The 26,070-nt window shown below is 46.1% G+C and overlaps 1 protein-coding gene across 2 annotated transcripts in view; it reads right to left on the bottom strand.

Moving 5' to 3' along the window:
• Positions 1-26,070, bottom strand: part of LOC135514037 (GAS2-like protein 1) — a 49,290-nt gene that overhangs the window by 6,214 nt on the left and 17,006 nt on the right. For both annotated transcript variants that reach the window (XM_064937179.1, XM_064937180.1), the window contains 3 exons: positions 12,427-12,534; positions 9,148-9,244; positions 1,422-1,728 (listed from right to left, as the gene is read on the bottom strand). In XM_064937179.1, coding sequence (XP_064793251.1) covers positions 1,422-1,728; positions 9,148-9,244; positions 12,427-12,534 — 512 coding nt within the window. The remainder of the gene's footprint in view (positions 1-1,421; positions 1,729-9,147; positions 9,245-12,426; positions 12,535-26,070) is intronic.

Here is a 26,070-nt window from a genome sequence, read left to right as displayed (position 1 = left end):
TGACCCTACATACAGCCGCAGAGAGCGCTGCCTGCCCTTCTTTCCCAGAGCTCACCACACCACTTCACTGACACGCACCGGTGGGGCCCCTCGGGACAACGTACCATCCAAGACAGGATACAACTAATGACTTACAGCAAGATAGAGCATAATCAGTAGAGCTCTGTATCAGTGGCCAAAACAACAACCTGATAGACATGTCTTTCAGAATCATGTGCTCTCTGGCAATATCCTGTAAGAAGAATTAGCTATATCCGCTTTCTTTGCTGACATTCTTTATGTAACCACTTCTATAATGCTCTGAGTAACCAGAACAAACAACCAAGAAAAGATTATTGTACACTATATGAACAGGGCAAAATAAATTAGTGACAAGATTGAAATGTTAATCAAATATTGCCTCTTAAAATAATGACGTAGGCAAACCAATATTGACTTAGGTTGACTGCATTCTGACGGCTTGGCATAACGAAGCACATGGTGTTTTCCTTCACAGGTTAGCCCAACTGTGACCTACTTCCTAGGGGGAGCAGCAGGGCCTAGGGGTGCAACAGTTGTCAGTCAGATTAACCCTTATCTAGTCTGGTGCATTTGGAGGTGCCGACCTTGAAGGGGTTAACCTGTCCCGAGGCCTGTTGCCGTGACGCCGGGCCTGTGCCATCACTCACTCCGGATACTGAGCCACTCATTGGCCGGGAGCCAAAGTAAACGAGCCCACAGCCCTTAATTGTGTTGAACAATGGCGACTCTGACGTATGAGGGAGGTATGTGAGACCAACTCAACGGGACCTTATGTGGAGAGCTGAGGGAATGCATTCTCTTTACTATCCAGAAAATAGTTTTATAGCCAATGAAAACCAGTACTCTGACTGTCATGCCACTTCAGTGAGAGACAGCAGAAAAAAGGAGAGACATGTTTTTCCTCTAGTATAGTCAACATGTAGCCTAATTCAATCCATCAGCTCCGGGCCTTGGAGAGAGAACAGAAACATCACCAACAGCAACACTTGGATGTTGAATCCCATCTGAATTCAGACAGTCATAAGTGTAATTAACAGAACCGGAGGAGAGGGGGAGAGGGGGGAGGGGGAGTGAGGGGGAGGGAAGGAGGACAGGGGAAGAGAGGGAGTGAGGCGACAGCAGCATTCAAGGTGTGTGTCCAGTCTAGCCACCAGGAGGCAGAGTGGAACGGCCGGGACAGCAGGACAGTGTCAGCGCAAGGTCTCATTGGAATGTCACCTGAGATTAGGAAAATCTCACTCTGCCTTGTATAATCTGTCGCTTCCCAGTTTTGTGCGCTGTGCTGTGCGTGTGTGTTTTTGTGTTTGTGTTTTTGTGTGTGTGTTTGTGGTGAAAAGTGGATGCATGCTGGTGATGCAGACAAAGACGAAGTGTCATTAGCACAACACACACTCACTCACCTGAGAGGGTTGAAGTGGCGGGGTTCTGAGCGTTCCCGCGGTGGTCGTGGTAACAGGGGGGTGCGTCCTGCGTTTGAGTCGAGCTCTGTAGGGAGGGAGGGGTGGTGGGAGCGGCCAGGCCGTGTGGAGGAGGAGGGGGTACATGATGGAGGCTCCAGGCCCTGGGTGCGTCTGTCAGGGGGCTTATATGGGGCAATGCCCTCGTTACGCCAGTGTGGGCCTGGGCTGGTGGAGCGGGAGGAGTGGGCACTGGAGGACTTGCTGTGGGCACCCTGCCCGCTGGCTTTGGCCTGGTGGTACCGGTGAGCTGCAGGGAATAAGCACAGGAAACCACAATATTAGTAGAGGCATGGGTTATATACCATGGAGAACCAGAACAACTGTGCAGTTGACTCTGGCATCAGACAGACAACAGTCAGTGTAGAAATAGAATAGATCCAGGGTTGATCGAAGGATCAACATAGCAGAGCACACATTGCAACAGCCCTTCACAACTGGTGGCAGTCACAGCGCATATGCATGTCTTATGAGTGCAAGAGATGAAGCAACTGATGCAATCAGATGAATGTTTATTGTTTATTTCACTTTATATATCATCTATCTTACTTGCTTTGGCAATGTTAACACATGTTTCTCATGCCAATAAAGCCCTTGAATTGAATTGAATTGAATGATTTAAAGCATGAGCTTGACATTAATGTAGGGCTGACATTAGTGTAGGGCTGACATTAGTGTAGGGCTGATATTAGTGTAGGGCTGATATTAGTGTAGGGCTGACATTAGTGTAGGGCTGATATTAGTGTAGGGCTGACATTAGTGTAGGGCTGACATTAGTGTAGGGCTGACATTAGTGTAGGGCTGACATTAGTGTAGGGCTGATATTAGTGTAGGGCTGATATTAGTGTAGGGCTGACATTAGTGTAGGGCTGACATTAGTGTAGGGCTGATATTAGTGTAGGGCTGATATTAGTGTAGGGCTGACATTAGTGTAGGGCTGACATTAGTGTAGGGCTGACATTAGTGTAGGGCTGATATTAGTGTAGGGCTGATATTAGTGTAGGGCTGACATTAGTGTAGGGCTGACATTAGTGTAGGGCTGACATTAGTGTAGGGCTGACATTAGTGTAGGGCTGACATTAGTGTAGGGCTGACATTAGTGTAGGGCTGACATTAGTGTAGGGCTGACATTAGTGTAGGGCTGACATTAGTGTAGGGCTGACATTAGTGTAGGGCTGACATTAGTGTAGGGCTGATATTAGTGTAGGGCTGACATTAGTGTAGGGCTGACATTAGTGTAGGGCTGACATTAGTGTAGGGCTGACATTAGTGTAGGGCTGACATTAGTGTAGGGCTGATATTAGTGTAGGGCTGACATTAGTGTAGGGCTGACATTAGTGTAGGGCTGACATTAGTGTAGGGCTGACATTAGTGTAGGGCTGACATTAGTGTAGGGCTGACATTAGTGTAGGGCTGATATTAGTGTAGGGCTGATATTAGTGTAGGGCTGATATTAGTGTAGGGCTGACATTAGTGTAGGGCTGACATTAGTGTAGGGCTGATATTAGTGTAGGGCTGATATTAGTGTAGGGCTGATATTAGTGTAGGGCTGATATGGCCTACAGCTCATAAAAACCTGGAGACCTGTAAAAACCCTTTCATATGAGTTCATGGGTTAGAAATGCAACACCAAGCATTAATTATGCCCATGTCAGTTGTCCAGACACAAGGCCACTGACATCATTGGTCTGGCAGCAGTGTGGACTCATGGAGAGTGAAGAGCTATTCTACCCACAGCACAGAGTAACACCAGCCCCAGGCCTGGCTATCACACACAAGGTTAAGCATTAACTGATATGAATGGTTATGGCAGCCGTCATGACATCTTTATGGCAGCGTGATGAGGGCTTTATGAGTGAAGTGTAGTGTTGTCTGAAAGGCCATTGACATGATATTGAATGAGGTAGCACTATGGTTGCACTGTAGTAGCACTATGGTAACACTATGATAGCATTATGGTAGCAATACGAGTACACTGTGGTAGCACTGTGATAGCATTGTGGAAGCACTTTTTTTTTAAATTTCTCCTTTATTTAACCAGGTAGTTGAGAACAAGTTCTCATTTACAACTGCGACCTGGTCAAGATAAAGTAAAGCAGTGTGACACAAACTACAACACAGAGTTACACATGGAATAAACAAAACATAAAGTCAAAAACACAATAGAAAAAAAGTCTATATACACAGTGTGTGCAAATTAGGTAAGATAAGGGAGGTAAGGCAATGAATAGACCATAGTGGCGAAATAATTACAATTTAGCAATTAAACACTGGGGTGATAGATGTGCAGAAGATTCATGTGCAAGTAGAGATACTGGGGTGCAAAGGAGTAAAAAATAAATATATACAATAACAGTATGGGGATAAGGTAGTTGGATGGGCTATTTACAGATGGGCTATGTACAGGTGAAGTGATCTGTGAGCTGCTCTGACAGCTGGTGCTTAATGTTAGTAAAGGAGATATGAGTCTCCAGCCTCAGTGATTTTTGCAATTCGTTCCAGTCATTGGCAGCAAAGAACTGGAAGGAAACGCGGCCAAAGTAGGAATTGGCTTCGGGGGTGACCAGTGAAATATACCTGCTGGAGCACATGCTATGGGTGGGTGCTGATATGGTGACCAGAGAGCTGAGATAAAGCGGGGCTTTACCTAGCAAAGACTTATAGATGACATGGAGCCAGTGGGTTTGGCGACAAATATGAAGCAAGGGCCAGCCAACAAGAGCATACAGGTTGCAGTGGTGGGTAGTATATAGGGCTTTGGTGACAAAATGGATGGCACTGTGATAGACTGCATCCAATTTGCTGAGTAGAGTGTTGGAGGCTATTTTGTAAATGACATCGCTGAAGTCAAGGATCGATAGGATAGTCAGTTTTACGAGGGTATGTTTGGCAGCATGAGTGAAGGATGCTTTGTTGCGAAATAAGAAGCTGATTCTAGACTTAATTTTGGATTGGATATGTTTGTTGTGAGTCTGGAAGGAGAGTTTACAGTCTAACCAGACACCCAGGTATTTGTAGATGTCCACATATTCTAATTCAGAACTGTCCAGAGTAGTGATGCTGAACGGGTGGGTAGGTGCTGGCAGCAATCGGTTGAAGATCATGCATTTAGTTTTACTTGCATTTAAGAGCAGTTGGAGGTCACGGAAGGAGAGTTGTATGGCATTGAAGCTTGTCTGGAGGTTAGTTAACACAGTGTCCAAAGAAGGGCCAGAAGTATACAGAATGGTATCGTCTGCGTAGAGGTGGATCAGAGAATCACCAGCAGTAAGAGTGACATCATTGATGTATGCAGTGTAAAGAGTCGGCCCGAGAATTGAACCCTGTGGCACCCCCATAGAGACTGCCAGAGGTCCGGACAACAGGCCCTCCGATTTGACACACTGAACTCTGTCAGAGAAGTAGTTGGTGAACCAGGCGAGGCAGTCATTTGAGAACGCAAGGCTGTTGAGTCAGACGATAAGAATGTGGTGATTGACAGAGTCGAAAGCCTTGGCCAGGTCGATGAATAAAGCTGCACAGTATTGTCTCTTGTTGATGGCGGTTATGATATCGTTTAGGACCTTGAGCGTAGCTGAGGTGCACCCATGTCCAGCTCGGAAACCAGATTGCATAGTGGAGAAGGTACGGTGGGATTCGAAATGGTCGGTGATCTGTTTGTTAACTTGGCTTTCGAAGACCTTCGAAAGGCAGGGTAGGATAGATATAGGTCTGTAGCAGTTTGGGTCTAGAGTGGGGGGTGACCGCAGCAGCTTTCCAATCTTTGGGGATCTCAAACGACACGAAAGAGAGGTTGAACAGGCTAGTAATAGGGGTTGCAACAATTTCTGTGCCTGTGTTTACGGATTTGGGGTTGTACCTGTGGTTGCACTAGTTTGGTTACAAGCTTTAGTTACTCGCTAGCTACCTTTTGAGTTTGGATCCCGTGATGCGGTTGGCATCAGTTGCTGGAACCGCTGCTACTTGGTTTCTGCCGACCAAGGGTCTGGTGAGCTGCTTAGCGTAGCAGCTAGCCTAGCTGCCACTGTTAGCTGCCTATCAAGCTAGCAGGGTTTCCTTGAGTGCTTGAACGCAGCCCGTGACACAGTTAGCCCTTGTGGCTGGGACCGCAGATTGTCCCTGGGTTGTGTCTGTCTAGATCCCTGCTGTTTGTTTCTGTTTCCATCTTCCCTGCGACCTGCCCTGTCTGGAACTGCAAGGAGTAACAGCGTAGCCTACATTGCTACCATGACAAAGACCAAGGCTGGTGGGAGTACCGTTGAGGACAATGGTGTCTCTCTAACACAGGTGAAGGATCATTTAAAAAAACAAAAATAGTTCTACAAGCAGCTATTACAACAATAAAATTGTCCAAATACTGGTGGAATCAACTAATAAAAAAAAGACAACCTGACCAGAGAGGTCCAGGACCTGAAGAACAGTTTTCAGTTCTCCCAGGGTCAGCTCGATAAGTTTAAACAGGAAAACGGCAAGTTGACAGCAAACATAATGTTAACTTTCACTGCTATGCGGATGACACACAGCTGTACATTTCAATGAAACATGGTGAAGCCCCAAAATTGCCCTCGCTAGAAGCATGTGTTTCAGACATAAGGAAGTGGATGGCTGCAAACTTTCTACTTTTAAACTCGGACAAAACAGAGATGCTTGTTCTAGGTCCCAAGAAACAAAGAGATCTTCTGTTGAATCTGACAATTAATCTTAATGGTTGTACAGTCGTCTCCAATAAAACTGTGAAGGCCCTCGGCGTTACTCTGGACCCTGATCTCTCTTTTGACGAACATATCAAGACTGTTTCAAGGACAGCTTTTTTCCATCTACGTAACATTGCAAAAATCAGAAACTTTCTGTCCAAAAATGATGCAGAAAAATTCATCCATGCTTTTGTTACTTCTAGATTAGACTACTGCATTGCTCTACTTTCCGGCTACCCGGATAAAGCACTAAATAAACTTCAGTTAGTGCTAAATACGGCTGCTAGAATCCTGACTAGAACCCAAAAATTTGATCATATTACTCCAGTGCTAGCCTCCCTACACTGGCTTCCTGTCAAGGCAAGGGCTGATTAAGGTTTTACTGCTAACCTACAAAGCATTACATGGGCTTGCTCCTACCTATCTCTCTGATTTGGTCCTGCCGTACATACCTACATGTACGCTACGGTCACAAGACGCAGGCCTCCTAATTGTCCCTAGAATTTCTAAGCAAACAGCTGGAGGCAGGGCTTTCTCCTATAGAGCTCCATTTTTATGGAATGGTCTGCCTACCCATGTGAGAGACGCAAACTCGGTCTCAACCTTTAAGTCTTTACTGAAGACTCATCTCTTCAGTGGGTCATATGATTGAGTGTAGTCTGGCCCAGGAGTGTGAAGGTGAACGGAAAGGCTCTGGAGCAACGAACCGCCCTTGCTGTCTATGCCTGGCCGGTTCCCCTCTTTCCACTGGGATTCTCTGCCTCTATCCCAATTACAGGGGCTGAGTCACTGGCTTACTAGGGCTCTTTCATACCGTCCCTAGGAGGGGTGCGTCACTTGAGTGGGTTGAGTCACGGATGTGATCTTCCTGTCTGGGTTGGCGCCCCCCCCCCCTTGGGTTGTGCCGTGGCGGAGAACTTTGTGGGCTATACTCGGCCTTGTCTCAGGATGGTAAGTTGGTGGTTGAAGATAACCCTCTAGTGGTGTGGGGGCTGTGCTTTGGCAAAGTCGGTGGGGTTATATCCTTCCTGTTTGGCCCTGTCCGGGGGTGTCCTCGGATGGAGCCACAGTGTCTCCTGACCCCTCCTGTCTCAGCCTCCAGTATTTATGCTGCAGTAGTTTATGTGTCGGGGGGCTAGGTTCAGTTTGTTATATCTGGAGTACTTCTCCTGTCCTATCCGGTGTCCTGTGTGAATTTAAGTATGCTCTCTCTAATTCTCTCTTTTTCTCTTTCTTTCTCTCTCTCGGAGGACCTGAGCCCTAGGACCATGCCTCAGGACTACCTGACATGACTTCTTGCTGTCCCCAGTCCACCTGGCCGTGCTGCTGCTCCAGTGTCAACTGTTCTGCCTGTGATTATTATTATTTGACCATGCTGGTCATTTATGAACATTTGAACATCTTGGCCATGTTCTGTTACAATCTCCACCCGGCACAGCCAGAAGAGGACTGGCCACCCCTCATAGCCTGGTTCCTCTCTAGGTTTCTTCCTAGGTTTTGGCCTTTCTAGGGAGTTTTTCCTAGCCACCGTGCTTCTACACTTGCATTGCTTGCTGTTTGGGGTTTTAGGCTGGGTTTCTCTATAGCACTTTGAGATATCAGCTGATGTACGAAGGGCTATATAAATACATTTGATTTGATTTGATTTGAATCTGTAAGTCATTGAGAGAGAACATCAGTTCTGTATATGAATTCATGATAACAATGACGGAGAAATCAGATTATCTCAAGGCACAAACAAGGCAGAACAAAATTGTTATGGACGGAATTGCAGAATCTCCGCATGAGACCTGGACAGAATCTGAGGACAAGGGGAGGGAAATTATTTTGAGGCAACTGAAGATGGACCACAGGAAGATTGATGTGGAGCACGCCCACAGGACTGGAAAAAACATCACTGGCCCAGTTGACAGGCCCAGGCCGATAGTGGTCAAGTTCCTGAGGTTCAATGACAAGGTAGCTGTTCTGGAAAGATCCAAGAACTTGAGAGGAACATACATCTTCTTCAACGAGGACTATCCTGAAGCTGTGCTCCAAGTGCTGCAAAGAAAGACATAGTTAAGCTGCAGCTGGCCCAGACCAGAGCGGCACATCTTGCTCTTCATTGTAATCAGAGAGCTAATATAAATCTCTCTTGGCTAAGGGTAAAGGAGAGACGGACTGCATCACTTATTTTTAGAAGAAACATTAATGTGTTAAAAATTCAAAATTGTTTGTACATTCAACTTACAGCACTGACACACACACACTTACCCCACCAAACAAGCCACCAGGGGTCTTTTCTCAGTCACCAAATCCAGAACAAATTCAAGAATCAGTACAGTATTATATAAAGCCATTATTGTATGGAACTCCCTTCCATCTCATATTGCTCAAATGAACAGCAAACCTGGTTTCAAAAACAGCTAATGGGGATCCTAATAAAATACCAATAGCACTATGGTAGCAAAGTGGTAACACTATGGTGGCACTGTTGTAACACTATGGTAGCAAAGTGGTAACACTATGGTGGCACTGTTGTAACACTATGGTGGCACTGTTGTAACACTATGGTGGCACTGTTGTAACACTATGGTGGCACTGTTGTAACACTATGGTGGCACTGTTGTAACACTATGGTGGCACTGTTGTAACACTATGGTGGCACTGTTGTAACACGATGTAACACTATGGTAAGACTGTGGTAAGACTGTGGTAGTACTGTGGTAACACTGTGGTAACACCGTGGTAAGATGATGGTAGCACTGTGGTAAGACTGTGCTAACTTTGTGGTAACACTATGGTACCACAGTGTGAGCTGTACAACTCCTGACCTGAGTTGTATCAGATAAGCGGTTCAAATGGATACAATTGTAAAACAATTGTGAACCGTGCAGACTGACCAGAATTAGATACAATACAGTACAATATAATACAATACAACTCAGTGACTATAAAGGGTAAAGGGCTGGTTGTTTTGGGAGAGGTGACCTCACCGAAGGCGGCACAGCGGCAGGGGTCATGCTTGTCCAGATAGTGTTCTAATGTGTCCCATCCCCCACCCACACGCACCATCACATGAGTACGTAGGACCTGAGGAGAGAGAGAAAGGAGACAAGGTTACAACCCTGACAAAAATGGCATCAATTCACAAATTCACTCTCAAAATGAAGACTAGTGGGAGACTATATACTGTGAAGCTTAGCACACACGTACAAAACCAAACCCTGCGTACACACACAACCGCTCACGCACACACACTGTTTAAAAAAACTAAAGTGATGTTTAAACCCAGTGACACGGTGCGATACCACACAAACTACAGATCAAGTCAATAGATATATAAATCTGACAAGTGGAGCAGAATGCTGAGTGCTTGGCCTGGAGTCCCTCCCCCTTCCCCCAAAATGACGTAACACTTCCATCAGATGCACCCCTGCCATTGCCTCCGCCTCCTCCCACATGACCCCCCAGCTGCTGCCATTATGAGCACTTTTCATCGCCATGCCAACACACAATTAAAAGAGAGGGGAGAAGAATAAACACGCACACTGCTATGAAAGACACTCCTTTTCTCTCCCTCTCAGCTGGCGTAACCATGCTTTTAGAGGGGGGGGGGTGAATTAGCATGGTAACAACTCATCCTGCCCCTCCTCTCCTACAATTTCAGCTAGAAGAGAGGAGAGGGGGTTGAGCGAGAAGAGAGGGGGAAAGGAGAAGAGAGGAGAGGGGGTTGTTCATTGAGGCAAACAGAGTATGAACCCCAGACAGAGTCTTTCTCTCTCTGTCGATCTCTTTCCCCTGCAGGCAGATGCATTCCTCACAGCAGGGAGAGAGAGGCTGTATATTTAGCTTGATGTGAAAGTCCTGTGGATGCAGGCAGCCTCACCAGTCTGCCTCCTCTCTGGGTTGTGTAGTCACTGCTGCCAGCCACATGTTTCATTCAGGGGCTGGGCCCGTGTCTCTGTGGCCAGGCCAGGCAGGACCATGAGGGTGCTCTGGGTTAGCTGGATATTGCGGGGAGCCATACTGCACTAAATCACGTGGCCATGCAAGGCCTCCCACACTGACTCAGGACATCTACCACCTGTCCTTTGCTGCTCTTCAACATGCCCACCACACCGCCAACACAACACACTGCCTGTCTGAAAAACAGCTGTCCTCTGCCTTCCTTCTTCTTTTCTAGCTCTAGTCCTTTACTGCTGCCACTCTACGCCTGAAACTTTTGGTCTTGTTCCCAGCAGAGAGGCTATGTGATGGTAAATTGTTGGCCTATTGTCTATTGTCTGGTCCACTAGTGGAGTCCCACTATGCCTGACCCAGCCTCTGTGCTGTGAGTACCATGATAAGGATTAGTTGATTCCCTGGAACCAGTGATGCTCCAGCCCTCTGCCTCAGCAGCCACTCCATCAGTGATGGGGTATCCCACATTCCACAACTCCATAGTGCCTACCCCTGTTTCTATGTCAACGACGAACAGAGACTCCTTGTAATCACGATGGGGGTGGAGTAAACCAATTCCCTCCCAAATCAGGCTTGAAGTTTTAAGCTCATGGCCAGCTGACACTGTACTACAACCCCAAGTACCCTTCCCTTGAACATGGGCGACCTCCCAGAGTCCGCCCCAGTCACTCTCCTCCATTTATTTATCCCCCTTTTTCCCCTCACTTCCTCCTTCTCTCCTGCACCTCATCCTCTAGCCTGCACTCTTAGTCAGGCTTTGGCAGCTGAATGAGGCCTGTTGGCTTTGATGGTGGCAGCCAGCAGGCTAGCTTCCTCCCTGGAGATAAATATGGAAGCGTGTTGGCTGGGCTGCACTAGTGGCTGCTGGGGGATATGTATAATCACTGTCCTCCTCAGTGAGTGGAGGAGAATGCGGAGACAGTGCGGGGGAGGGGGGGGGGTAATCTGCCAGAGAAATGGCTCCTACATACAATCTCCAGACAGGCTTTACACTAAGATGTGTGACACGCTTCGAACACACTGCAACTACTACACTTGAGTTTAACACTTTACCTGCTTCAAAAGCCACTACACTTTAGTTTTAACACTTTATTTGCTTCCAACAAAGCCACAGCACTAAAGTTAACAATTCTACATTATCTGCTTCCAAAACAGCCACTACACTATAACATACTACATAAGTAAGACCCTACTAAAACTGGCACTCCACTACATACCATACAGTCAAACACTCAGTCAGTCATCCAATCTTTAAGAAACTTTTAACAGAAACATCTCACTGAGGTGTAAAAGCATACCACAGATCCGAACATACACACTGTGCTTTTAACGGACCTACATGACTAGCCATTTTAAACTCGGGGAAAGTTTGAGCTGCTCAAAAGGAGAGTGGAAATATTGAGGCAGACATCCTGGAAATGGATACGATTCGGACTGGCATCCGTTGAGTCCATTAATTGGGCGGAGGTACATGGGAAGTAAGAAACAGAATCGATCTATCTGGCACGGAGCCTTCCTGCAGGCAGAGGCCCGGAGGGCAAGATAAAGTTTCAGTGGCGACACCAGGCAGAGCCCAGACTGAGGCACACAGCCTAGCAGAAGCAAGCAGCAGAGCAGGACAGATAAGGGCCCATACAGGAAATGACCCAAAACTCTATTTGTGTCACGCTGGGTCAGCGTGTATGGGAGTTGGGAGGTTTGGGCCAGCCAGTAGGGAGGTACCAAGAGGCAGAGCAGTGGACTTGGAATAGGTCAGATCAGTTCAAATTATAAACAATATGCAGCCTGGACTGGGGAGAGTGAGATCACTGTACATACTGTAGTTCAGGGGACATTTATTATATCTACAGAATAGTTGGTTTGTTTGACCCTGTTCTGGTTTTCCTTGCAGCAACAAATGTAGCTAAATATACACACTGCATGCCTCCATTGTAATACTGTGTAAGCAGTCATCACAACAGCAGCATATGAACATTTGACAATCTAATTTCTCCTGGGCATAATATTTGCATTTATCCAAAATATTAACTGTAGCCTACTATTAAACTGCAATGCAATCTAAGTGATATTAGAGTAATCCAAAGTCACGTCCATGAGCTGTGAAAAAGACAAAAGAACCTATCTATGGACTCTTGGACTGTGTAATGGTGCAATGGTTAACCTGTTTGGTTAACCTGGTTACTAATGCATCCACAGGTTTAAGACATACTCACACACGCACACAGACACACACACTACACTCAAGGCTGATTGTTGACTATTCTTATGGTGTGGTTTAGTGGATGGGGTTGATGTTGATGGTCGGTTCATACCCGTATGAAGATCAGAGCGCTGGAGTCTCCCACTTTGTATTTCCCTTCAGACACCTTGGTCATGGGGAACTGGGCAGGGCAGGAGCAGCGGCCCAGGATCTCCCGCACCTACAGAGACATAACAGAACCCTGGTTACCACCCACAGCCTACGAAACATGACAATCGACATTCACAAATCTACAGAAAGGAACAACAGGCATAAACTGTTCATTCTCTGTTCAACCTACCGTCTTCTTCATTTCATTTCAACTCTTCCTATGACATCATGCTTACTCATATCCATGACAAAATCCCCTCTGGTCCTGAGTTCTCTGTGTTTGTGTGTGTGTGTGTGTGTGTGTGTGTGTGTGTGTGTGTGTGTGTGTGTGTGTGTGTGTGTGTGTCAACAGCACAGTGATTATATTACATTAGGGTGAGACATGGCTAGCCCTGGCTGTCTGTGTGTGTCTTAGCTTCAAGCAGAGCAGAGGTCCCTCTGAGTACCTGTGTAATGGAGGGCCCATCTCTCCCTGCCTCACCAAATATTGCCTCATCTGCCTGGAACGCTTAGTCCAGCTCATTGCTGCAGTGCAAAAAAGTCATAAAAGGCACACAAATAAACATCACAGCACGCACACGCACAAACACACACACTGCTGTGAAGACCTCCGGACTGCAGCAATAAGGTGAGGCCCTAACTAAAGCCAGAGAGATGACATTCATTTGAGTCTGTGGTTTCAGATGCGTTTTGGGTTGAGAGAGAGACACTCTCCGGTCCTGTACTGTGCGGTTGGGGGTGCTAGCACATTGGAGTCAGACAGAACTCTAGGGTGGGGCGAGAGAGGCCTGTGTTGTGTGGGCTCTCTCTCTCTCTCGCCTGGGATTGGTCAACTTTGATGATATTCTTGGCAGCTCTCTCAGACAAAGGCGTGTGCACACTTGTCGACCAAGAGAAAGAGAGAAACAACATCACAGAAAACAAAAATAGGCGAGCTGAGCAAGGACAAAGAAACAGGGACTCCTGTACTACATATGTACTGTATATTCAGCAGCAAATCAATTAAATCAAATGTTATTCATCACATGCTTCATAAACAACAGGTGTAGACTACTTAAGGGCCCAACAATGCAGAGAAAGCACATGTACAGTACAAACACAAACACAGTGAAACAACGGAAAGGCTCTCAGTCGTCTCCCAAGGAATGAATCACATTAAGAACATAAATCAGATGAAGAGAGATTGAATTAGATAATAAAATAGATTAAATGTGAGACTGTCAGGTATCGATTGAAGACATTTACCATCCATGTACAGTATATATTTAGCTGGAGGTTGTATCAATGTTGCAGGCAATGTTCCCTCTAGACTGTGTGCATGCGTGGGTGTGCAGTAGCCCAGAGACTGCTGCGCAGCTCCCCAGGATTGCCACACAGAGCACAGAAGAAATATCAGCCCATGGAAAGAAGCAAGAGATTGAACTGTGGTCATAGCTAGGCTCACCCAAAATCATTTTGTGGGTGCTGTACAGCTCCCACCAGACTGTTGGAGCTCTCTACCTTTTCTGTGTATTGTGGTAGCTGTTCTATACAGTCTCCGGTTACTATTATATTAGTTCATTTGATGAATCCATAATTAGCATAAGAAATATCCTATATTTATTTGTTTTATACATTTTCTTCACATTCTGAGCTGAGACAACATCGCATCACCATGATGCTGGGCATGCATGGCTTCTCCTCTTGTGAAGCTGAACTACAAGTCATGGTCATGACCTGTGCCCCCACTGCCTAGGTGTTGGCCACCTGCGTGAGGCCCTTTCTGACCCCTGCATTAACTGCGCCATCCTGCCTGTGAAGGTGAGGGAAGCGCGACTAGCCAGAGTTGAGGACCTGGTTTTCAAATATAATTTACCAGCGTCAGACGTTGTTGCCAGGACCCACCCAGGTCCACTGAAAGAGTGAAAACCCACAAAGCCGATGGCGCCCCACTGGTAAAAACATAAGAGCTTCACTCAATTCCTTATCCTCTGAGATAGAGCAGCTAATAACGCTTTTGTGTTCCTTCATGCCCTGAATCGAGGCCCTCTAGCACTTCCTTCATACATGGGGGACGCAACAGAGGACTCAGATAGCTGTGATGATGACCTGCTACTCACTCAGGCAGCCAACCGGCTACCCACTCAGGCAGCCAACCGGCACTTTAGTGACCAGGATGATGACACACCCAACATGAAGGAGGTCTGAACACTGAAGATGGGTCAGAGGAGTAATTCCGAGGCTCTGATCACAAAGAGTCAGAAGAAAGCTCTGCCTCACTACGTGCTTTCCTACATGCGGCCTTTGCTAGGCTAGAGCTTGATGACCCTCAAGCCACAGCCCCTGCAGCTAACCCGTTCTTTAAGAAGGCTCCGGCACCTAACCCGTTCTTTAAGGCGGCCCCTGCAGCTAACCCGTTCTTTAAGAAGTCTCCGGCAGCTAACCCGTTCTTTAAGAAGGCTCCGGCACCTAACCCGTTCTTTAAGAAGGCTCCGGCACCTAACCCGTTCTTTAAGAAGGCTCCGGCAGCTAACCCGTTCTTTAAGAAGGCTCCGGCAGCTAACCCGTTCTTTAAGAAGGCTCCGGCAGCTAACCCGTTCTTTAAGAAGGTCCCGGCAGCTAACCCGTTCTTTAAGAAGGCTCCGGCAGCTAACCCGTTCTTTAAGAAGGCTCCGGCAGCTAACCCGTTCTTTAAGAAGGCTCCGGCAGCTAACCCGTTCTTTAAGAAGGCTCCGGCACCTAACCCGTTCTTTAAGAAGGCTCCGGCAGCTAACCCGTTCTTTAAGAAGGCTCCGGCAGCTAACCCGTTCTTTAAGAAGGTCCCGGCAGCTAACCCGTTCTTTAAGAAGGCTCCGGCAGCTAACCCGTTCTTTAAGAAGGTCCCGGCAGCTAACCCGTTCTTTAAGGCGGCCCCTGCAGCTAACCCGTTCTTTAAGAAGGCCACAGCAGCTAACCCGTTCTTTAAGAAGTCTCCGGCAGCTAACCCATTCTTTAAGAAGGCCACAGCAGCTAACCCGTTCTTTAAGAAGGCCACAGCAGCTAACCCGTTCTTTAAGAAGGCCACAGCAGCTAACCCGTTCTTTAAGAAGGCTCCGGCAGCTAACCCGTTCTTTAAGAAGGCTCCGGCAGCTAACCCGTTCTTTAAGAAGGCTCCGGCAGCTAACCCGTTCTTTAAGGCGGCCCCTGCAGCTAACCCGTTCTTTAAGAAGGCTCCGGCAGCTAACCCGTTCTTTAAGAAGGCTCCGGCAGCTAACCCGTTCTTTAAGGCGGCCCCTGCAACTAACCCGTTCTTTAAGAAGGCTCCGGCAGCTAACGCGTTCTTTAAGAAGGTCCCGGCAGCTAACCCGTTCTTTAAGGCGGCCCCTGCAGCTAACCCGTTCTTTAAGAAGGTCCCGGCAGCTAACCCGTTCTTTAAGAAGGCTCCGGCAGCTAACCCGTTCTTTAAGGTGGCCCCTGCAGCTAACCTGTTCTTTAAGAAGGCTCCGGCAGCTAACCCGTTCTTTAAGAAGGCTCCGGCAGCTAACCCGTTCTTTAAGGCGGCCCCTGCAGCTAACCCGTTCTTTAAGAAGGCCACAGCAGCTAACCCGTTCTTTAAGAAGGCTCCGGCAGCTAACCCATTCTTTAAGAAGGCTCCGGCAGCTAACCCGTTCTTTAAGAAGGCTCCGGCAGCTAACCCGTTCTTTAAGGCGGCCCCTGCAGCTAACCCGTTCTTTAACCTCTTGGAACTCCCCATCCCGGATCCGGGATCGTGACTAAAGCCTCAGGCTCATTAGCATAACGCAACGTTAACGATTTCTGAAAATCGCAAATAAAATGAAAATAACGTGTCTGCTCTCAAGCTTAGCCTTTTCTTAACAACACTGTCATCTCAGATTTTCAAAATATGCTTTTGAACCATAGAAATTGACTAATTTGTGTAAGAGTATGCAAAGCTAGCATAGCATTTTGAGTAGCATTTAGCACGCAACATTTTCACAAAAACCAGATAACCAAATAAATAAAATCATTTACCTTTGAAGAGCTTCTGATGTTTTCAATGAGGAGACTCTCAGTTACATACCAAATGCGCAGTTTTTCCTGAAAGCGTCTGTGTGTAGGAGAAATTGTTCCGTTTTCTACATTGCGTCTGGCTAACCCGTTCTTTAAAACGAAACGTTCTTTAAAATTCAGTCACCTACAACGTAAAACTTTTTCCGGATTAACTACATAATATCGACTGAAACATGGCAAACGTTGTTTGGAATCAATCCTCAAGGTGTTTTTTCACATATCTCTTCATTGATATGCAGTTCGTGGAAGCTTGCTTTCCTCTCTGTATCCCATGGAAAAATACTGGCAGCTGTCTTTTGCGCACCAATTTCGGCGCAGGACACCGGGCAAACACCTGGTAAATGTGGTCTCTTATGGTCAATCTTCCAATGATCTGCCTACAAATACGTCACAATGCTGCAGACACCTTGGGGAAACGACAGAAAGGGCAGGCTCATTCCTCTCGCATTCACAGCCATATAAGGAGACAATGGAAAACAGAGCCTCAAAAATCCTGCTCATTTCCTGGATGCCGTCTCATCTTGGTTTTGCCTGAAGCTCACGTTCTAGGGCACGCACAGAAATATCTTGGTAGTTCTGGACACGTCAGAGTGTTTTCTTTCGAAAGCTATCAATTATATGCATAGTCGAGCATCTTTTTGTGACAAAATATCTTGTTTAAAACGGGAACGTTTTTCATCCAAAAATGAAATAGCGCCCCCAGAGCATCAACAGGTTAAGAAGGCTCCGGCAGCTAACCCGTTCTTTAAGGCGGCCCTGCAGCTAACCCGTTCTTTAAGAAGGTCCCTGCAGCTAACCCGTTCTTTAAGAAGGCCACAGCAGCTAACCCGTTCTTTAAGAAGTCTCCGGCAGCTAACCCGTTCTTTAAGAAGGCCACAGCAGCTAACCCGTTCTTTAAGAAGTCTCCGGCAGCTAACCCGTTCTTTAAGAAGTCTCCGGCAGCTAACCCGTTCTTTAAGAAGTCTCCGGCAGCTAACCCGTTCTTTAAGAAGGCTCCGGCAGCTAACCCGTTCTTTAAGAAGGTCCCAGCAGCTAACCCATTCTTTAAGAAGGTCCCTGCAGCTAACCCGTTCTTTAAGAAGGCTCCGGCAGCTAACCCGTTCTTTAAGGCGGCCCCTGCAGCTAACCCGTTCTTTAAGAAGGCTCCGGCAGCTAACCCGTTCTTTAAGGCGGCCCTGCAGCTAACCCGTTCTTTAAGAAGGTCCCAGCAGTTAACCCGTTCTTTAAGAAGGCTCCGGCAGCTAACCCGTTCTTTAAGAAGGCTCCGGCAGCTAACCCGTTCTTTAAGGCGGCCCCTGCAGCTAACCCGTTCTTTAAGAAGGTCCCAGCAGCTAACCCGTTCTTTAAGAAGTCTCCGGCAGCTAACCCGTTCTTTAAGAAGTCTCCGGCAGCTAACCCGTTCTTTATGGCGGCCCCAGCAGCTAAGCCGTTGCTTAAGGCGGCCCCTGCTGCTAACCCGTTCTTTAAGGTGGCCTCGGCAGCTAGCCCGTTTTTAAGGTGGCCCCTGCAGCTTACCCGTACTTTGAGAAGGCCCCTGCTGCTAACCCGTTCTTTAAGAAGCCCCCTGCACCTAACCCGTTTCTTTAAGAAGGCCCCGGCAGCTACACTGTTCAGCGTACCGGATTTTCTTACAGAGCTTCAGAGATGCTGGGCCGACCCGCAGGCTCTCGCCCACCATGGCAAGGACAATGGGACGATATCTGCCATGCGCGAAGCAAAACAATACGGGCTGAACAATATGCCTAAGGTAGATGAATTCATAGCAGAGCCGATGCTCTCCCCAGATGAAGCCCTGAAGGATGATGCCCACTGCCCCAGACCTCAGATGTGCTACTGTCACGGGCCTACGACACAGCAGCCGGCATAGGGAACTCTCTCTCAGGTGCTCATGCTAACACAGAACAGGATGCTCCAGCCGGACCACTCAGACCTGGACATCTGCAACCTGACTGACTCATTACCAGAGAGCTAGGCAGACTGATGTCCACCCTTGTTATGACTCGTCGCAAGGTCTGGCTCGCCAAACCCTAATGTCTGATGACTCCAGACGGACGCTGAGAAAGCTCCCAGTGGTCCCTGGACTGCTCTTCGCCCACCTGGCTGAGCGGGCTCATCAAACGTAGAAAACAGCTGAGTCAGGCTACACCGCTGTGGAACCCAAAGCCCAGAAAACAGGCATCAAAGAGTCATGGAAGAGGGAGGTCTAACACGCGTGAACCTCGCCGCTCTCACTCGGCCCTGCCCTACACAAGCCAGAGCCCCATCAACCAGGATAATGAATGCTGGTCGCTGGAAGCTGTTACCCGAATGGTGCTCTACCAGGGCAGAGGAACCGGTGTCCTACTTTGTACCTGTTATACTGAGCATCCTTCAGAAACTATTGGACTCTGGTCGCTCTGCCTCTACCTTGAAGGTGTATGCCTCAGCCATATTGGCTAACCATTTATGTATCGTTGGAAAATCGTCAGCGGCCCACTACCTCATCTGCCAGTTCTTACAAGGTGTCCGCCGGCTGCATTCCCCTAGGGCCGTCTGCACGGCATCCTGCCACTAGTATTGGAGGCTTTGACAAAACCTCCTTTCGAGCATATGGAGGAGCCAGACATAAAATGGTTCTCTCTGAAAACGGCTTTCCTCTTAGCTACAAAACGTGTGAGTGAGATCCACGTGCTCTCTATGAGCCCTGTCTGACTACAAAGGAAGGCAGACAACCTAGACGAGACTTTATGGCCCAATCCAGCCTTTTTGCCTAAGATTTCATCATACCTTCACATCAATCAAGCCATCGAACTGGCGGCCTACTGTCCCCCTCTTTTCCAGAATACGGAGCGAGAAAATCTCCTGTGTCCAGTCCATGCCCTCAAACGCTATATGCAAACCTCGGAAGTTGACACAGAAACAGATGGTCTTCGGTGGGAAGTCAAAAGGCCTTGCATTGTCCAAGCAGAGGCTTTCACACTAGGTTGTAGATATCATCACTCAGACCTACAAGGGTGTATGGCTCCCTGTCCCAGAAGGTGTGATATGTCAGTCGACCAGAAGTGTCGCCACATCCTGGGCTACGCTGAGTGACATCCCCCTGAACAAGATATGCTCAGCTGCTACCTGGTCATGGCCCCGCACGTTCTCAAGATTTTACAAGGTCAACGTCGCATCCTGACACACCATGGGCTCTGCCATTTTTCCAGTGGCACTGTTGCATTAATCAGAGGTTAGTAGTGCTATTCCTCGTGACCTTGTTGGTATGAGTCATCCATACTTTCAACCGTACTGACGGTCTGAAAGGTATGAAGTAGAATGGAAGTAACGACTGTAACTATGGTTCTACGAATACCTGGATGGGTGCCAGTACTTTCCTGTCACTCTGAGTTTTCTGGGCGATAAGATTCTCAGAGACAGTGGGTGGTCTAACGTACGATTTAATATGAACCGCAGGGGCACGTTCTCACACTCTGTCACATCACTGGCATGACTTTGTTGCTGTTATTACTCGACCTGCGCGGAGCACAGGTATTCGGAACTTCAGACGCACAACAGCTGCATGTAACCACGTCTGAACATTTTGTTCATATATTTTGCTAGTTAGTGAGTTATTAGCCTAGTTATAGATAATTTGTAGTTGGCCTTTGATTCCTACAAGAGCACAAAATGTTTACATTTCTAAATACCTTTGAAAAGCTAGTCAGGTAAAGAGCTTTTTTTTGTCTTAAAAAGGGCAGTGATGTATTTTGAGACAGGCTTGAATAAGTTAACTAGCCAATAGGCAGAGGGTAGCATAATTTGTCTGATTCTCTGTAATAATGGTATAGGAATAATAATGCATTTTATTTTGTAAAGTGGTGTCTTGCATCAAACAACACAAGGACATTTTCAGTCACTTTCAGTCTTGTGGATAAAGTGGATAAACAGTTATGTCAAGCCCTGCATGTTTTTTTCAAAAGTCTCATGGAATGTAGGCCTACATTGAACACCACACATTAGTTGCTTCTGTAGGCTGAATGATAGAACAGCTATTTCCATGTTAAAATGTTATGGGATGCATTTTCTCCATTGCTTTTGATGGTAGGCCACTCTGGTAGGTCTACATTATGATCAAATAGCCACAGCAGCCTACTTGGCCACTGTTAAAACTGTAACTGTTGACAGTAAACGCATGCTGGAAGTTACACAGAATTTTCACAATGTTCAAATTTGCGTTCAGCAGACCTGAAATTTGCTCTGTGCCAAAAACCATTAGAGGGAACATTGGTTGCAGGTTATAACTGGCCATCGGTGGGGCTGTGCTCAGTGCTGAATGGCTCATTTTCCAGATTATTGTTTATTCAGGAGATTAGGGAGATTTTTTTTCTTCCTAAAAAAGCTATCTTTATTCCACATACTAATTAAAGTGATGGTGGAATCAGTGCTAAGTCTACACATCTCACCTGCCTCCAAAAGAATACATGCTAAATCATTATCATTAGTCTCCCACAGTCTTCCCGCTCTCTCTACTGTCGTCTCTTTCCTGTTTTCGTTCTCCCACTCTCCTTCTCCATTTGCCAGTCTATCAGTCCCTCTTCATCTCATTCGTCCTCAGTCTCTTCCCGAGTCTCTTTCTTTCTCAAAGTTGTTTTTCACTAGGTAGACAAGCCCTCTTTGGAAAACCCCCATCCAGTGAGTTAATAAAAATATCAACCTGGTTACAGACACACACAGCCTTACAGTTAGTTTTCTTTTTTCTTTATTTTGTACAGCCTTAGTACAGCCTTTCAACTGTCTCTCCTTGCTGCCCCAGACAACACCTCCCATAACCCCTTTGGGCTTGTTTGCCTCCAGAGAAGGAGAAGAGGTTAGTGAGTTGAGAGTTGTAAATATACAGAGAACATAACAACCTTGTTAGAAAAAGATCATTCAAAGACACATGGTCTAAGACATTCCTCACTGTACTTGTAACCCAATCAATGACACCATTGAGCTTTTTTGGTTAAATATTAGTTAACATAATTTTATATACATTTCTGTGATAGCTGTGTTTTAGCAAAATCAAAAACAAACCTTGTACAACACAACAAGCTCAAAGATTCACTAAAACACACACACTGTGCACACACATACGTGTAAGGTATTGAACCGTGCTAGGGGCCACAAGGTCACACAGGAAGCATGTGGAAATGGAACTGGAGTGATGTGTGAGAGCTAGTGGATGAATTATGGAGATGAATTATGGAAAGAGAGAGAGAGAAAAAGAGAGAGAAAAAAAGAGAGAGAGAAAGGGAGAAACCCAATGCCCTACATCTGCAGCAAGAATCAGACAGCCCCACAGAACACCCCTATACTTTGAAGGAATTCTGTAATCATCTCAAGCTGGAGAATGTTCATGCATATGGAGGAATGTTACGTAAACACCATCTGCTTTGTTCAGTCATGAACAACTAGAGAAAGTGTTGTGAAATGAATTAGTGTTCCCTGGTTTGCCTTCGAACAGGGAGTTTTTGCAGGATATATTTCCCTCCTTTGATAATTGAGTCCACACACCATATCTGTGGTTTCTGATACTCCACCTCCAACAGAGATCGAGGTAATCGACTCTTTATTGCCTTCCTTCCTGTCCTACATAGGGACGGAGGAAAGCACAAGGTAGGCCATGGAGGAGATAAGGTGAGGGGTGAGGCTCGTCCAACCCCCGGAGACACACCATAGACATATGTAATTGGGAAACAGAGGAAATGGGAGTGGGGGTGAGAGAGTGATTTGTGTATGTCAAAGTTCACTCTTCAGGTAATATTTTCAACAGTTTGGAATGTAGCAGTTATTGGCATGTGAAAGGAAATTTGACAGGTAATGACTGTCTAGCTGAGTTTTGAAATAAGAGTAATTGATTGGTCCTTTAGCCACAAAGCTTTGCAGTAGTTTGGTACATTGTGATTGACCACAGACGTGCTAATCTGCTTTTGCTTGTTTTTATGTTCAATAAAGGGATGACTGTGATGACTGTGTCCCAGCCTCAACAACAATCCAACTGAGTGATGTAACACCTTACACCAAGGGATTTTACATTTCAGACATTTTCAGGGTTTGATTTCTGGCCCAGAAAGATCAAATCCTTGTGGAAATGGGAGAGAGTGAATAGATTATCTACCATAATGAGCAGCTCTCTAATAAATGACATAAAAAAGAAGAACAGGAGGGACATCGAGTTAATCTGCTTCCTGCTGGGGGTCTCTAGAAATGACTGGACGCTTCCCAACCCAAACCATACAATCAGATGAGTAATGGAATCTTCTTCGAGTTGAATCTAGGCCACAGGGGGTTCTTGGCAGGGAGGAGCATATTTGGAATTTCAGGGAGGATTACTCTTTTAGCCTCTCACGTAACTCTGGACTAAAAACACTGGACACAGAAACCATATCTTCTTATGCAATCCCCTTTTCTCAAAAGACAAACAGTTGTGGGTGCAATCAAGGTACATTTAATTGGCCTTCTCAGCCAGCCATTTTTCTCCAATTGAGCCTAATTTATGCTGGACAGGTTAAGAAAAAATGTGTTCATCTCAATAGAAAGGAATAACCAAATGTTTGTGTTTACCGTGACGAAAGTGTGGTGTTGAACCAATACCCTGAGGAAAGCAGCATTGTTGGAGTGATCATGTATACCAAAAGGCTCCTCAACAGCTTCTACCCTCAAGCCATAAGCCTGCTGAACAATTCATCAAATCCCCACTGGACAATTGACATTGATCCCCTCCCTTTTGTAAAGTGCTGCTACTCGCTGTTTGTTTGTTACCTATGCATACTCACTTCGCCCCACCTACATGTGCAGATTACCTCAACTAGCCTTTACCCCTGCACACTGACTCGGTACCGATACCCAATGCATATAGCCTCGATATTGTTATTCTAATTGTGTTACTTTTTATTTAGTCTACTTGGTAAATATTTTATTCTTCTTGAACTGCACTGTTGGTTAAGGGCTTTTAAGTAAGCATTTCACGGTAAAGTCTACACTTGTTGTACTCGGTGCATGTGACAAATAAAGTTTGATTTGATGTGGGTACTTGTAAGAACACTATTCCCTACTGTATGCTACACCAACAGACTAGACCAGCTGAGGATGGTGAGAACAGGGACTAAAAATGTCAACTAAAACCAAGAACATTTAGTTTGGGACTATGGAAAGAATGGCAATACTGTTACTTAGAAATGAAGTGTACAATTATAATTGGTTCTTGGTTGATGCTGCAACCTTTATAAAAACGATCAGTCACAACAATAAACAGCTTTGTATTTTAGTAAGGTGAATTGTATTAGTAACGTTGCTTAAAGGGGACGGCCTACCTACAATTTCAAGATAGGTTTCCCGAAAATAACTACATGCCAGCCCTTCTGCTTAGCGCTGTGTGACAAAATAAAAAACAAGTGTCTGGGGGAGGGGTTGAAACCAGCCGTGACAACAACACTGCACTGCCTCCATCTTAACACATCACATTGCCATGCAGAGGACACAGTGACAGGCCTAGTATTACTGTATGTAACTGGACTCTTTACAATTCAAACAGAAAAAATGTTTATTCCTTGTTTATTCCTTGTGCAGAAATAGGAATGTGTATCTGAATTTAGGAGAAACTAACAATTTCAGAAACAGGGTTGGAGTAATTTCCAGTTCAAAATCAAATAAAGGAGGGATGCTTGAACTGGTTAGTTGTTCTGGTCACCATTGAGGAGCCAGACCACTCTAATCTCAGTCCATAGCTCACTATGGAACAGTGCTTCACTATTTTATCATCAGACTAGACTGTTGTCTGTTGTCAGCCAATGTTATACGAGTGACTGGCAATAGACAGTGATTCGTGATTCTGCCAGTCTACACCTGAGACTCCAGGCAAGGCTCAGCTGGGGGAGGTGCATCAAAACAAGACTACTCACCCAAACAAAAACACACATGAATGTTAAGCACATGCACAAGTACACAGTTTCAACTGTAAATGTAGCTCGACACTACAATATTGACATATAACCAACACCAATCTGTGAAGTCAGCCCTTTGGTCCCTTGTCCTGTCACATGATGGAGAGCAGAAGAGACAGTATTAGAGTCAGCTGAACTAATAAATCACCATAAAATGACAAAACACTTCGGGCCCAGTCAGTCTGCACACTGATCTCATGTAGAATACTATCCCAAGAAGTGTGTGTGTGTGTGACGCTGCAAACAGAAACAGAGACATGCTCTCCCAGCAAAGCCCATGAGCCTGACACACTGAAAGCCATGATGACCTACTTTTCCTCTCTTTCTCACCCTCCCTCTATCTTTCCCTGCGTGTAAAATTCATTAGTCGGGTGTAGCAGAGTGTACAGTAAAGACACTCCAGGCATACTATCTGTTGTTGTGTTTCTCCTTGTTTTCTGAATGCATGAACTGTACCATAAGTGGTCATACAGCAGCCCCCTCCCCCCCAGTGCCTGCTCCTCTTCCTGTGTCTACTCCCAGACCATCAGGGCCCATCAGACCATCTCAGTGTGAGATGACCGCCTTAGATTACAGCGTTGGCATCACTGGCAGTCTCTTCCCTTCTCCTCTCTCCTGCCACCAACAAATCATACTTTCTTTGTTGCCTTATCGTCTCCAAGGGAAGAAGTTGGGGGATGGGGGCTGTGGGGGGTAGTTGTGCGTTTATGAAATAAACCAGAGGCCGAGTATTTAAGCCTGAGGGTGAGGAATAGACACAAACAATTTTGCGGAAACAACAAGAGAGAGAGAGAGAGAGAGAGAGAGAGAGAGGGAGAGAGAGATGGAGAAAGAATCAAAAAGGCATCCTTTTCGGAAGCAGGCAGAGCTCCCAGCATCTGCCATTATTGTCCTTGAGGGTGCATGCTGGCCAGCAAAATGTATGTGTCGGTATGTGTGTGTAAAACCTGAATGTAGTAAGTGAATGTGCTCCCCTAAGGTGTCAGGGCACTAAACTACTTCCATATATACTCTCAGATTGTTTTTTTACTGGTACCGGGCTACCTTCAGATGAGCCTTGTGGTTTTCCAAAAACGACATGTAGCCTACTATCGATGGTGGCTCATATTAGTGTTAGTTGGCAGATCGGCTGTACTGACTTCAGTCTCGTGACGCTTATGGGGGTCAAAGAGCAAAACACCATCATGTTGGTGATGTTTCCATAGAGGGGTCATATTAGTTTGTAAGCTAAACCGTTGGGAACCTACCAACGTTTTCAGGATGTCTCCTGGTCTGACAAACATCGATATAGCTCTGCCACTTTCCAACGCAGATGCGGAAGGCTGATATCAGCGCATGTGGTGGATTGAGATGCAGCCCATGCAAAAAACATTTCAGGCTTCAAACATAAAGATATAAAACTGTATTTTTTTGTGAAGAATTAACAACAAGTGGGACACAATCATGAAGTGGAGCGACATTTATTGGATATTTCAAACTTTTTTAACAAATCAAAAACTGAAAAATTGGGCGTGCAAAATTATTCAGCCCCTTTACTTTCAGTGCAGCAAACTCTCTCCAGAAGTTCAGTGAGGATCTCTGAATTATCCAATGTTGACCTAAATGACTAATGATGATAAATACAATCCACCTGT

Source organism: Oncorhynchus masou, chromosome 25 (genome assembly GCF_036934945.1).
Source record: "Oncorhynchus masou masou isolate Uvic2021 chromosome 25, UVic_Omas_1.1, whole genome shotgun sequence".
Classification (NCBI taxonomy): Eukaryota; Metazoa; Chordata; class Actinopteri; order Salmoniformes; family Salmonidae; genus Oncorhynchus; species Oncorhynchus masou.
Note: the sequence above shows the minus strand (reverse complement) of the source record. Positions and strands in the feature narration are given on the sequence as shown.